This window comes from Pezoporus wallicus, unplaced genomic scaffold (genome assembly GCF_028554395.1).
Source record: "Pezoporus wallicus isolate ANWC-B61680 ecotype Strahan unplaced genomic scaffold, APGP_CSIRO_Pwel_v1 scaffold_7402, whole genome shotgun sequence".
NCBI classification, from domain to species: domain Eukaryota; kingdom Metazoa; phylum Chordata; class Aves; order Psittaciformes; family Psittacidae; genus Pezoporus; species Pezoporus wallicus.
Window position 1 is genome coordinate 4258234 of NW_026641037.1, and position 13490 is coordinate 4271723.

The window sequence follows — 13490 nt, forward strand, 5'->3', positions numbered from 1 at the left end:
GACTATTTGGGTAGGGCACAACCTCTTCAGGAAAAAAGGCAAAGATCACCTTCCCCAGGAGAACCAGATTAAACAGTCTCTCCTGCGAATCTACTTTCTGCCATGGTAAACTGACTTAAAACACCAATGACCATATTCATTCAGTATAAGTATGCCTTAGCTGTACAGGTGGCAGGGAAATATCTTCCCTCCAGTGATGTAATTAAGAGCTTGAGTAGGGACTTCAGGGGAAGCAGAAGCCAAGGTGAGAGCTCAGTGTGAGGGTGCTGAGGCACTGACACAGGTTGCCCAGAGAAGCTGTGGCTGCTCCATCCCTGGCAGTGTTCAAGGCCAGGTAGGTTGGGGTTTTGAGCAACCTGGCCTATTGGAAGGTGTCCCTGCCTGTAGCAGGGGGGTTGGAACTGGATGAGCTTTAAGGTTCCTTCCAACCCTCCACATGCATAGTGCAAACTGGCTGCACAGTACAAGCACACAAAGGGTCACAAAGTCAAAACCAGCTTGGTCACACATCCCACATCTGCTGTGGCTTTGCTCAGCAGTTGCTTTCATCTTTCCATCCACACTTATGGACTGGAAAGTACAAAATTACAAGACAGCAATCCCTTTTTTAGTATCAGAGACCAGCATCATCTGTTATCTTGCTCCACTACCTAAAAACAAAGCACGATTTGTCTTTGTGAGCCTTTCCAGTCCTATTATTACTCCCTGCGTGCTGGACTAGGAATGAACACCACTCACCAAGTGCACATTTTCTCAGCAGGGTAACCAAGGAGTAAATCTCACTTAAGTCTGACCCAAAGTAAGTACAGTCCTTTGAGAGTCAAATACTAATTAGTTTCAGAGACAGTTAAAATATACTGTTATGACATTTCTGTGACCAGGTCAGTGCAACAGAACATGACACCATATAGGAAGTAAAAATCTCAAATATATTTAAGGACAAATTAGCACCAGATTGTTGGCCGGCCACACAGAGCTTGTGCTTTAAAATACCAACAGAAAGTCACACAGAAAAACAACTGACACCAGCTCAGTGTGAAGGACATAAAAGCAGCATTTTCCTTGCATGGTATACCATGCTCTGCTTTAAGATGGTAAAAAGGGAGTGGTTTCAGTACCGGATTGCATGGAATAGGGCTTGCATAGCAGAGAAGGAAGAGGTCAACAGAGATCCTTTACTGTGTTTTTCACCAGATTGAAGTACTCTGTCAAATCAACAAGCTTCAAAAGAATAATCAGCAACAGTGCCACAAAGTGTAACAAACATCACTCACTGAAATTCAGTGTTCCAAAATTTTAGTCAGTTTTACAGGTCTTGCCTTGATCCCAGCTGCTTAAAAATACATCCTTTAAGGAAGGAAAAAACATTCCCACACAGTTCCATCTGCTCCCATTGAAAGGATGTTTCAGCAGCAAGCAAACACCTGGGCTGGCTTCCAGATAACACTAACAGCCAGGTCTCTTTTGCCCTCAGAAGGGGTGAGCTCAACTAGCAGAGCCCAGTCTCATCCCCTGCTCAGGACAATCCATAGCAGGTGAGCTATCAGTGCCCACTTATCCTTTTCTCACCCGCCACAGTTCAGGCCTGTATACAGCACAGTGCCTGCCCTAGAAAGGCCAGACACCAGTGCCACAGCTAAGCCTCCAGGTGCTTAGTGATCCTGCGGATTTTCTCCTTCTTGTTCCTGTTTCCATGTTTCTTCCAGGGCTTTCCTACGACATTCCCAGGATTGGATGTAGTCACAGGCAAAAGGCCACCGCTGGGCCGGTATCCCATTGCAGCCCGGACCCCTTTCACAAGCGCACGAACGTTTTCCTGGAAGAGAAGACAATCACCAGTGACCATGAGAAGATACCTAACCACACGGAACTGTGACACGTTAATAAAACCAGATACAGACAAGCTCAAACCCATCAAGACCTGCTCAGCCCCACCTCCAGAGCTGCAGGAAAGGTCACATCAACACAGCTGAGTTAAAGCCTGCCAACACGCTCCAGTTTTGTCTGCAGCTACGCCTCACTGTGCCAAGTCCTCAGTGTCTACCGCTGCAAGCACATGAGCATTGACGAGACACTGAGCTCCGACAGACATGAGCTATGGCACCAGGATTGAGTCTCACAGTCTCTGCTTTGCACACAACAAATTGGCTTTGCAAATAAATCTGGTGTGTGTGAAAAGCCAGAGACTAAAATAACTTGCTTGAAGTCTGGAGTGTGGGTAGCACTGTCGTGGTTCTCAGCTCACGCCAGCACTTTGGGCAGCCAGAGTATGGTAATTCGAAAAATTCTCTTCAGGCCATGGTTTTTGAAACAGCGCCTGGGGTTTTTTTGAAGAGAGCCTGAATTCTTTATTTCAAAATGCTTGGCTGTCTTTAGCTGTGCTGAAAGAAATACTGCTCATATCCAGCTAACCAAACAGAATGGATCATGTTTCTTATGACCCATCTTCCTCACTATGAAACACCCTGTTATGATCTCTGCCAGGTACATAGACTTAATCAGTTCTGGATTTGACATTTCAAGTCACTAACAATTTTTTCTGTAGTGTAGAGGCAAAACAGATCCCTGTGGACCTAACAAAAAACATACAAGTTAAAAAAAAAAAATCCCATTTTCCATTTCAAGATTTCTCAATTACATCAGTTTGTGCTCTTTTCATCTAATTTAAGGTTTTGAGCCAAAACAACCATATAGTACTAAATCAGTTGTCTTTAAGAAGCTTATCACATCCCCTAAATGCGTCATCTCAAGAAAGGAAAGTTAGTTTGAAGGACCTGTTAGTCCAAAACTATGTTCCTGCTAGGTTGCTGTGTCATACCACCCTCCTTCCTTGTGTCTCCTTCCAGACACTCTCCTGTTTGCTCAAGATCGATGTCAGGCCCATGATGACAGCTGTCACCCTGCTGACCTTTTAAAAAAAAAATCAACTATGTGTTCCTCATTAGCTATCTTTCAGTCACCCAAGACACTCCCAGTCACTTAGGGGATAATAAAAACAACAGAGAGGTCTTGGGTAGAAATTACATGCAGCATAACACACCTTTAACTCAACCCAGCACCCTTCCGTCCTCAAAGCTATATGTTTTCCAGTAACTATGGCATGCCAGTGCTGCAGCAAGAACTAGAATAAGTCTCCTCCAGAATTTACCTGGTGGAAAAATGTTTTATCTACCACATTTTCAATTTGTTTTGCTTTGGTATTCTTCTCAGGCTTCACCTGTCCATTGGCCTGCACAGTTCTGCTCTCTGGGCACCTTTGATGCTGGTGCTGAAAATCATTAGGGTCAATGCCAGGAGGTGGATGGCAATATAACAGCTTCCCCTGTGAAAGCAATGAGATACAGTTATTACAAGAAAAAAAAAAACCAACAAAAACCTCAGAGATACACAGAGGAAAGAAGACAACACCAAACCCAAGAAAGGCCCTGGAAGTCCGGGCACTCACACCAGCTGATTATCGGTACACTTTATTTCTCCTTCCAGGCAACAACTGGCTCAATTTCTAAGTTAAAGTACCATTCCACCTCTACTTCAAAGCACCATTTCCAGCTGCAATGTCCAGCTACAAACAGTATAGTGCAAAACTCTGAGGAGTACTGGAGGCTCCTATTAAGAAATACCCAACAAAAAGTTGCTAAGAGGTGCTGCAGAAGCATGCAGCATTACAACACCACAGTCCTTAGTGCCAAACACAGGTCCAACTATACAATATGGATTTCCTGAATATCTCCTGCCTGTTTTAGAGGCACAATTTATTTAGCTGGCACCATATTTTTAAGCAATCATCTTTTTAATATTAAGCAGCTCAAAAAGTTCCATTTATTCTTTTAAAACATAAAGATAGCCCAATTTAAAGAATATTTTGATATATGGTGATTTTATTCAGAGAAATAGAATTAATTTTACTGTGCTCCTCAGGCTCTAGTGAAACCTTCAATTCAACTCCTAGGAGGAGAGAAAACCCAGATGCAGAAAGAACTTACACTGACATAGTCTTTTAACACATATCGAGCTGATCTTGGCTGGTCTGGCTGTCCATGAGCTGTCATAAAGCCTCTCATATCTGTAAACCAAATCCAAAGTACACTCTGTGTCAGTACAACCAAAGAATTAGCAATGTTGTTCTCTGCTGCCTAACTGCATATTTGTATCCTTTCTCAAAAACAACTCACCAAAAAAAAAAAACAAAACCCGCAAAACCCATTAGAAAGAAGCTTCTGTTGAGGAAAGCAGGCAAAAAAAGAGAACCTGCTGACTGTAGAGGTACTGCAGAAGCATCCTAACCTGAAATCTCTCTACAGCTCAGTTTTTAAGGCCAGAAAAGATTGACTGCCTCAGAGAATCAAACAAGGGAGATAGTCCTTCACTGTATTCTTCAAAATCTAATTCAAGACAGAGTTGATAAAAGGTATCTAAAAGGATGAGAGCACCACACTGCCTAGGCTGGCAGGGCACTTCAACATCCTCAACACAATCGCATCATCTGTCTGACAAAACTGGCAAAGCACCACTGAAACAAACACGTAAGATTAGCTGTTACCAAAGGTCCTTCCCAAGAGGAGGGCAAGTCTTAATGGGGACTTGCATTCAATGTGCGACAAATCTGAGTTGGGCCTAACTTTAAATAGTTCTAAGGACCATGCATGCAGCATAGGCAATAGGCTTTGAAGGGATCATCACTCACATCCATACGCTGTTAGCAGCTCTTCAGCTGTTGGCTTTCGATCTGGATCCTCATCTTCCCTTGGCCTTATGATATTTATTCCATAGGTTGCTTCTAAAATGTTTCGTGGGATATGCTGGCAAACGTAATAAGCTAGTGAAGGAAACCACCTGGTTGATTTTCAGCTACACAAATAATCTTGCCCCAGTCATTCCAAGAGCATACATGAAGAATGACTTTCAGGTTTTGCTGCAAACCAGAACAACAATGTCAGTCTGACAAGACAAACTTGAAATGGTGAAACACCACCACCACAGGGCTGTTTTATCCAATGTGTGTCCCCACCACCCTCAACACATGAGCATGTGTGCCCCTAGCAGGGCTGGAACATGCTAAATTGCATACTCCAGATCCAGCGCTTGCAGACACTCTCACAAACCCACATAAAGGATATTAGAGAAACAGGTGGGACATGGTCCCTCATCTGATCTATAGGCAGAATTCCAGAACAAATCATTTCTGCCTTGGTAGAGATGAAAGATGGCATCACCAGACCAGGGCAATCACAAAGACACAGGCCAGGTTCCACATATAGAGTCTACACAATAAATAACCAATTAGTTCACCAAAGCAAGTCAGTGTCCATGGAGGAAAAAGTAACAAAAAAGTCAAATGCACAGAAGAAACATGGATGCAAACACAAATAAGCAGAAATTCTACTAACACAGATATCTGCCCTGCTGGCCTCAGCCACTGAATTAAGGAAATAATAGAATCATAGAATGATTAGGGTTGGAAAGGACTTTAAGATCATCTACTTCCAACCCCCATGCAATGGGCAGGGAGACCTCACACTAAACCATGTCGCCCAAGGCTCTGTCCAACCTAGCCTTGAAGACTGCCAGGGATAGAGCATCTACCACTCTTGTGGTTTAGGCCCAGCCAGTTAACTCAGAACCACGCAGCTGCTTGCTTACTTCCCCCTCCTTCTTCTTCCCCCGGCTGCCAGAGGGATGGGGAGGAGAATCAAAAGAATGTAACTCCACAGGCTGACATAAGAACAGTCCAGTAACTAAGGTATAACACAAACCACTGCTGCTACCATCAATAATAAGGGAAATAACATGGGAAGAGAGTACAACCGCTCACCACCCACCGACCGATACCCACCCCAACCTGAGCAGCAACCTGAGCCTTCCAGGTAACGCCCCCAGTTTATATACTGGGCATGATGTGCTGTGGTATGGAATACCCCTTTGGCTAGTTTGGGTCAGGTGTCCTGTCTCTGCTTCCTCCTGGCTTCCCCTCCTCCCTGGCAGAGCATGAGATTCAGAAAGTCCTTGGTCAGAGTAAACATTACCGAGCAGCAACTAAAAACACTGGTGTTATCAGCGCTGTTCCCAGGCTGAAAGTCAAAAAACCAGCACTGCACCAGCTACCAAGAAGGAGAAAAATTAGTGTTACTGCTGAACCCAGGACAACCACTTCTCTGGCCAACCTCTTCCAGTGCCTCATCACCCTCACAGTAAAGAACTTCTTCCTTATATCTGACCTGAACTTCCCCTGTTTAAGAAATCTGATGTGGAGGACAGCAGCACTTCCAAAGTTCATAAATAAGGTGTCCAGATGGGGGCAGCAAGATCTTCAGCTCTCCAATCTGATGGGAGAGAAGAAAGCACTCCAGAAACCTTTAGACCTTTTGAAACATGTAGGAAATTGCACAAGTACAAATCCCACAATGCTCATTATAGCACTGGAGTTGCCATCTCAAAATTAAATTTGATCAATATGAAAAAAAGCAGCATAACTACACTTACTCACAGCAATGACTGGACAAGGAGGACAGTCTGAAAGCTTGACCTTAAGCTATGCAGAGGAGCATTCACTTTTCAGAGGTGGTGTTGAAAAAAACAGAGCTAAACTACCTAAATAAAATCAGGAGATGGGATATACTTCCCATTGCAGAGCAGCTTTCAAGAGCAACTCTCAGACTGTAGCAAGAGTTTGGAAGCAAGAACTAAAATTCCAAAACCATATACATCAAGCCCACCCCTCTCCAACTTACTCTGCTTGGCAGAGTTCAAGTTGGCAAACAGGGTTCTCAGTGAGTGCACATGGTTGCAACTAATTCATAATGAAGCTCTCTTCCACTGGGGAAAAAAGAAGTAATAAGAAATTCAATGCTCTTTGTTAGCAATACCTGAAAGTGTTTTGTATGACCTGGTGTAGCAGACACTGACACCTTCTTATTTCCAAGGATTGTGTTGATGGTTGAACTTTTGCCAACATTAGGGTAACCCACCTAGACAATAAAGAAGTGGAATGGTAACAGTGACATCAGGCAGGGCAATGCCAGAAGACTGGCAGAGCTCTGACACAAAAGTACTTTAATAAAACATACTAAAAAATGTAAGGCAAGCAGTGGGGAACACTGAGCTTTAAGAACTTCAGAATTAAACTTTGTACAAAACTCTTAGTAATTTGTGCTTGCTAATCTTTTTACCCTTACAGGAAGCCAAGCTACAGGATGAATTTTTCCCACGGAAGGCATATGGAATTAAAATTTATATTAAGTAAGTTCCATTTAAGCACAAAGTCCAACTCACCAGCCCAACATTTACTTCTCTATCCTTCACCCTTGGTCCATTGTGCATGGTTTTGAATATCTCCAGCAGCTCATTTCTCTGCACCAGATGGCTGAAGTTCCTGATGTTCTTGTTCTGCTCCTGCACTATATGCTGCACTTCAGCACCATCAGTCCTGTTTTCCATACTCTCTGGAGCAATAGCATTTACTTTGTCCCCACCTTCATCTTCAGAACAGGTTTTCCAGTCCTCCTCCTCATCATCATCTTCACAGTCCTCATATTCACCACTACTGTCATCATCACTAACCAGAACTTGGTTTACAGTTTGCAAAGAGTTGCCTGGGGATGTACTTTCTGCACTATCTTGTTCTGTTTCACCTTTTTCTTGAATGGAGCCTTCATCCTCAGAATCACTCAGGTCTTCTGCTACATCTTCAGCATTTAGTTCCTATGTGAATAGTATTTCACAGGTGAAATGCAAAAACAATGCTAAGTCTTGCTGCTGACTGCAACCGCTGCAGCACAGTCCATTGTGTTTCCATCAGCCAGATCCCAAGGACCGACAATTCACTACTTAAATCACAGAATTTTTTTAGGGATCTTAAGTAAGACATAAAAACAATTAGCCTGTTTGAGTGGAATGACGAAAGTATGCTAAGAGAGACTGTTAGCTTCATTGTGAAGTTGTTAGGGGTTTCTCTCCAGAAGCACAACTGAATGCATGCACACCCACAATACCCATACACACAGCAGCAGCAGAGCACAGCAAATAGTTTTTTTAAATTATCCAATGTTCTCAGTAAGAGGAATTAATACAATTTTTTTCTGAAATGTCAGAACACAAAGTCATTTTTTTTCAGGTCTAAACATTTCATTAAAATGATTTCAAGCTTTTTCAGTCTAACTCTTCATATTTCTTCCCTGAAAATTGCAAACAGTTCACATTCAAAAAGAAAGACCTTTTCATAACAATAGTATTTTGACTTTTCTTTCTGAAAAAGAAAGCACAACCAACACTTTGAATCAACCTGTAACAAGATTTTATCCAAGGGCTGTAAACCAGCTGAACAGACTAGTTATTTCTGGAGGGAGATATGGGATATTCTATAGCCGAGTAGCAATGGCTGTAACCAAAACCTGAAAGTGGCATATATTGGTAACATGTTAACTTGGGGCAGCAACAGTTTGTTCCAGTGGGCAAAGAAAGGCCATCAAGTATTTTAGGCTCTCTAGGAAACACCTCCTCTCCCTGGGAGAGAAAGATCCTGTGTGCAGATACATTCCTCACAGCATCCCTCTTGCAAAGGATTCCAGTTCTTTCAACGAGTCAAGGGTTTGCAAACAGATCTACAAGGCATGTTTCTGTAGCTATTCAGCAGCAACCTCAAGGAACAGTTACATTTAGTTCAGCATTACTTATTCAGTCATAAACCTTGAGAGAGAAATCGTAAGCACTACAGTGACCAAAGGGTGTACCATTTTGTTCACTATTTTACTGTACTCACTTTTGGTCTGAATCAATCATTATATTACTGTTTATAGCCAGGTCCTTACAATAATGCTTCCCTGAGATAAGGGCTGTGACTTTCCTAGAAAGGTAATCAGGTATATCACAAGCATAACTGCAAAGGAAGTTATCAGAGGGAGTCAGCACACACCCAGTTTGAACTGGTCACCCAGAGTACCTTTTCTTCTCCAGACAGCCGTTTGCACTCTGCCAAAGCTGACCAGAACACCACCTTAACACCCTCTTTCTCAAAGAACTGTGCCCAGGCAGCCCGCTGCTCCTCACTCAGCAAATCTGCTTTGTTTATCAGGATCATGTTCTCCTTGTCATCGCTGACTTCCTTAACATAACTTTCCTGAAGAAAACAAGAGAAAGATCAGTTTGTACTCTGGTTTAGACTCCTCCTCCCCCTAAGGTGATATAAGAGTAGCAAGGCAAGCTACACCATCCAGCTCCACACCAGTTGACAGCTAAGCTTACTGTACCCTGGGCTAGATGGAGCTGTTGTTGAGCAGACAGCTTACAAGAACAAATCAGAGCATGGAACTACAGCAATAGAGGCTGTTTCTGGCCACCTGTGCCAACACCTTGTCTGCTTAGAGCTATGACAAGATATTAATCAGCACCTCACAGCAGGAACTCCTGAGATCAATTATTTGAGCAATTTCGTTAACTCACTGATGCACAGTGTTCTAATTACTACAAAGTTGTCACTTCAATAATTACTGATTCTCCAATTTCAGAGCAGTAATCCTTACCCATTTTTATTCCACCATGCTTTTAAATAGGACAGTTCCTTTAAGCGTGGACACATCTAGTGAGTAATGAGAGGCAAAGTAATATCTGCAATTTAGTATCTGCAGAACTCCCTCTAAATCCTGAACACTCCATGTGAAATATCAAAAAACACTGAAGAAATATAATTTGATGCCAGAATACTTGCATAAATAAATAAGACATCCAGTTAGGCACAACAGAAGAACAGCTTCAACGTGGATGAATGTATTAAACAAAAATAAATCACACAAACTATAAGAAATAAAATGAAGACAATATTCAAGAAAGTGATTTACTTACCAGATCTTGGCATCTAAACAGAAGGGGGTTTCTGGCATCTACTATCTGGACTACAATATCACTGCAAAAATAAAAGAAAGCCATATAAACTTTTCCCCTCCTTTTGAAAAAAAGAGTAGTTTAACTACAGGCACTTCCACTAGAAGTCTCCAGGCAGATAATGTTGGTTGCCACATGCTCATTCTATTTTCTTTGACAGTGATTTCTGCTAACTCAGGACAGCTTCAGAACATCACGGGGTGAACGAAAGAATTTCAAGCCTCACTAGGCAGTTGATTACATATAAAAAATAAAATAAATAAATATAAAATCAATACATTCCCAAGGGAGCAATTTAATAAGCCACATTGGTACAAAGAGGTACTGAACAGTTACAGAAATTCCAAGATGAACATGAGAGAAAGCTGACACCATGGTAGTGAGATGAGATATTGAGAAGTTACTGAGTCACACTCCTGGGAGCTCATCTGAAGCAAACACAAGAAAAGGCTGACAACAGATCAAATTATCTGGCAAGGTGAAAGACTGGAAAACTTTTGTTTGATTCTGAGACAACATTCTCACTCTACACAAAATAAAAAGCTTCAACAAGAGCAGAAAGGCACTAATAACATATTCCAGCTCCCTCTAAACACACAATATACACACTGCACATAACGATACCCTATAGTGGATGCTCCTGACCCAGCTCTGTACCAGCCAAAGGCCCAGCAGCACCCAGTACAAAGCCACCTCTGTGAAAGGACCAGCTTACCATGACCTCACTGGTGAAGTATTTTTCAATTTTAGGAAAATCAGATGAGATGATCTCAAACTTAATTACTAGCGAAATTAAATGCCCCAGTTGGATTAACAAAGCAGATAGCACTCTTATTGTATTATAGGTCTGCAGAGCAAACAAAGCTACTTCTGTGATATGACAGGCTTTTGCCTTTTGTGCACTGCTGCAATTTTTCTGTATGGCAAGAAGCCAAGGACGAAAAGGCTCCTTCTTTCTTAACATTACTTTAGCTGATCTCCTTTGCCACCTGTCCCTAGACGTTAGGCTGCAGCTGTGTGGCTGACAAAGAGGGGAAAGGGTTAACTTGGCTGAAGACCTCAAAGACACATTCTCAGAAGAGGCCAAGAGCAGCAGCATCTGAAGAACCATCACAGACTCCAGCGAACCGCCTGCAGAATCACAGTGCTGAGGGCAAGCATGAGCCACTAAGCAGCCACCCTTCTTCACATCACTTTGTGATCACTTTAAAACAAAATCACTTCAGTGCTGATAGAAAAATGTTACTGACTGTAATTGCTCTTCCTGGGCTCAGACACCTGAAGTTTGACTCAGAAGCTTTAATTCAGGGAAACACATTAAACACCACTTTTAAAAAGCAGAGAGAGATATACTTTACCTTCTTTCAATGACTCTCCAAAGCTGACGCCAAAATTCCAAGTTGCGTTCAAATGGGGTTAGAATTAACTTTTTTTCTTCCTCAAGGCTAAGGTAAAACAGAGAAAAGACATCCTATTTGGCCCATGTCAGGCAATAAGCACACCACCAGTTCTTTCCTATATCCAGAAGCTTTTAGTTTCAAGGATAGTTCATAGTTTAGTTTCAGGAGTCAAATCAGACTCATATATAGGTACTATTTCTGCCAGTTTTGCAAACAGATTAGCACCTAGGTAAACTGCAGTCAGTGACACTGGTTCAGCAGTGACACAATGGCTCCTCATCATGCCAAAGGAGAAGTGGTAATTTATGGAAAGAACAAAAACTCATCAAAAGTTTGCCCATGGAATGTCAGAGCCACAATAATAAAACAGAGAAGGTATCCCAAATGTCAGCAGTTCAATCGAATATCACCTGGAAAATCTGGGGATGGTACCTGAAATGGCTCTATGCAACCCTTGAGCTGCTGTTACCACCAGCTGAACAACTCTACTCAGGACAAGAGTAGGTTTGCTCACAGGGTGTGAGCAGATACCATCTAATTCTCCAGGACCAGCACAAGCTGGCACGGGCTGGCAGCACTGCACCCTATTAAGAGCAGCACTGTTGCTCTTAGAGGACACATTCACCACTACCCCACTGCACAGGCAAAAGCAGAACATCACACTCCACCCTGAAGAACTGTAACTGTAAACAGTGTAAGAACATGCACACACAAGAGCTTTGCAGAGCTCACCACAAATATATGTCTGGGCTGTGGCTAGGATTTCCAGCCTTTCTGAAGAAGTACAGTGAAATACTGATGAATTAACTACTGGCCTAGCAAGGATAAGTACAAGCCACTGCTTCCCGTGTCTCCAAATGCCAGCTACTTAGGCAGACACAAGCAGCATACTCACTGGGCAAGCTGTCGCCTCCATTCGAGAAAGCTCTCCCTCTCAGCTTGCTGCAAGGCCTCTGCACTGGTTGTCTGATCCCAGCGTGGCCTGTAACAAGCATATTTTGGAGTGGTCAGAAGTAACAGTTACACCAGTTTCACTGCTGGAAACATCTATAAAGAATGCAGGCACCACACATTCAGCTATGCTGAGATGGTTAGAGCTCAGATGCAGTGCATTTGCTTTAGCAGCTTTAAGTACACCTTTTAAACTTGTTCCTTCTAAACATCACTAGCTGTTAAGACACTACCCTACGCACACCAGATCTCACAAAGCTGCTTTTTCAAGCTAAGATTTTCAAAGCATTTAAGATGGAAGATGCACCTCTCTGCCTAGCATACACAGAGCTCTGGAAAGGTTTACTAGGTGGCCTGGTTGCACCAGCTCCAAAAGTGCGAGGCTCTGCACAGAAAACCCACACAATCAGGACAGACAGCCTACTGCTGGCAGCATCCACAGGGCACGCAGGCACCCGCGCTTCAGGTTACAGCAGGCTCATGCAGGTTAGGCAGTGGCTTCCCCAAAAACAGGGTACTGGCAAAGCTGCGCACTGTCCACATGCTCGCAGGCACTGTGCGACTGAACCCACTCAGCAGAAGGGGATCCAGGCCCAGCCCCACGGGACTCACCTCCGCGGGATGCGCAGGAACTGCTGGTTCTCCTCATGCAGCTGCCGGACGTGCTGAGCCTCCTGTGCCGTGAGCAGGCCATTGCGGCTCTGGGCAGACACGATCTGGATGTTCAGACGCTCTGCAGGAAGGGACAGACAATTATCCAAAGGCAGCTGTCCCCATCCCTGCCCGCCACCCCTCAGCCCGGGCTCAGGACCCCATCCCCCACCCCGACAACCCCGTTGCCAGCCCCAACCCCAGCCATGCTCCCACTCCCCATCCCCGGGTTCCCCTTCCCAGCTCCTGGATCTCTGCCCCAGCCCCAAAGTACCCCCCCGCTGCCCAGGACCCGGTCCGGCTCCTCACCGGCCACGAAGCGGGTGCCGGCCAGCTCGGCCGTGGCCAAGAACTCCTCCAGCGGGCTCTGCTCGGGAGCCGACCGCAGGTCCGGGCCGCGCTCACCGCACACCTCGCTGGCGTGTAGCTGCCGGGACAAGACGCCGAAGTCAGCCCCGGGCCTCCTGGTCCCCCGCCGCGCCCGACCCCCATCCTCCCCGCCCTACCCATGAGGAGGCGCCGCGGCGTTCCAACCCGCGCTGCCGCTGCAGGGAGCGGCCAAGACCCACGCTCCGTTTCTTGCCCATGCCGCCGCCGGAGACGGAAGTTCCGGTC

The 13490-nt window shown here is 44.3% G+C and overlaps 1 protein-coding gene across 1 annotated transcript; it reads right to left on the reverse strand.

Moving 5' to 3' along the window:
• Positions 1-917: 917 nt before the first annotated feature.
• Positions 918-13490, reverse strand: LSG1 (large 60S subunit nuclear export GTPase 1). The gene is made up of 14 exons (XM_057421656.1): positions 13382-13490; positions 13185-13302; positions 12837-12957; positions 12169-12255; positions 11232-11318; positions 9835-9895; positions 8936-9112; positions 7270-7698; positions 6864-6965; positions 5129-5261; positions 4685-4819; positions 3984-4063; positions 3149-3322; positions 918-1816 (listed from the first exon to the last, which is right to left on the reverse strand). Exons 1-14 carry the CDS (start codon positions 13460-13462, stop codon positions 1637-1639), a joined length of 1965 nt encoding a protein of 654 aa, XP_057277639.1. The 5' UTR covers positions 13463-13490; the 3' UTR covers positions 918-1636.

What these genes read in the sequence shown, in the direction of transcription:
- LSG1 (XM_057421656.1), bottom strand. Translation starts at nt 13,462, where the DNA reads ATGGGCAAGAAACGGAGCGTGGGTCTTGGCCGCTCCCTGCAGCGGCAG. An exon ending in TTCCTGCGCATCCCGCGGAG is followed by an intron (nt 12,256 to 12,836) that starts GTGAGTCCCGTG and finishes TGCTTGTTACAG; the next exon opens with GCCACGCTGGGATCAGACAA. An exon ending in GGCTGTCTGGAGAAGAAAAG is followed by an intron (nt 7,699 to 8,935) that starts GTACTCTGGGTG and finishes CTATTCACATAG; the next exon opens with GAACTAAATGCTGAAGATGT.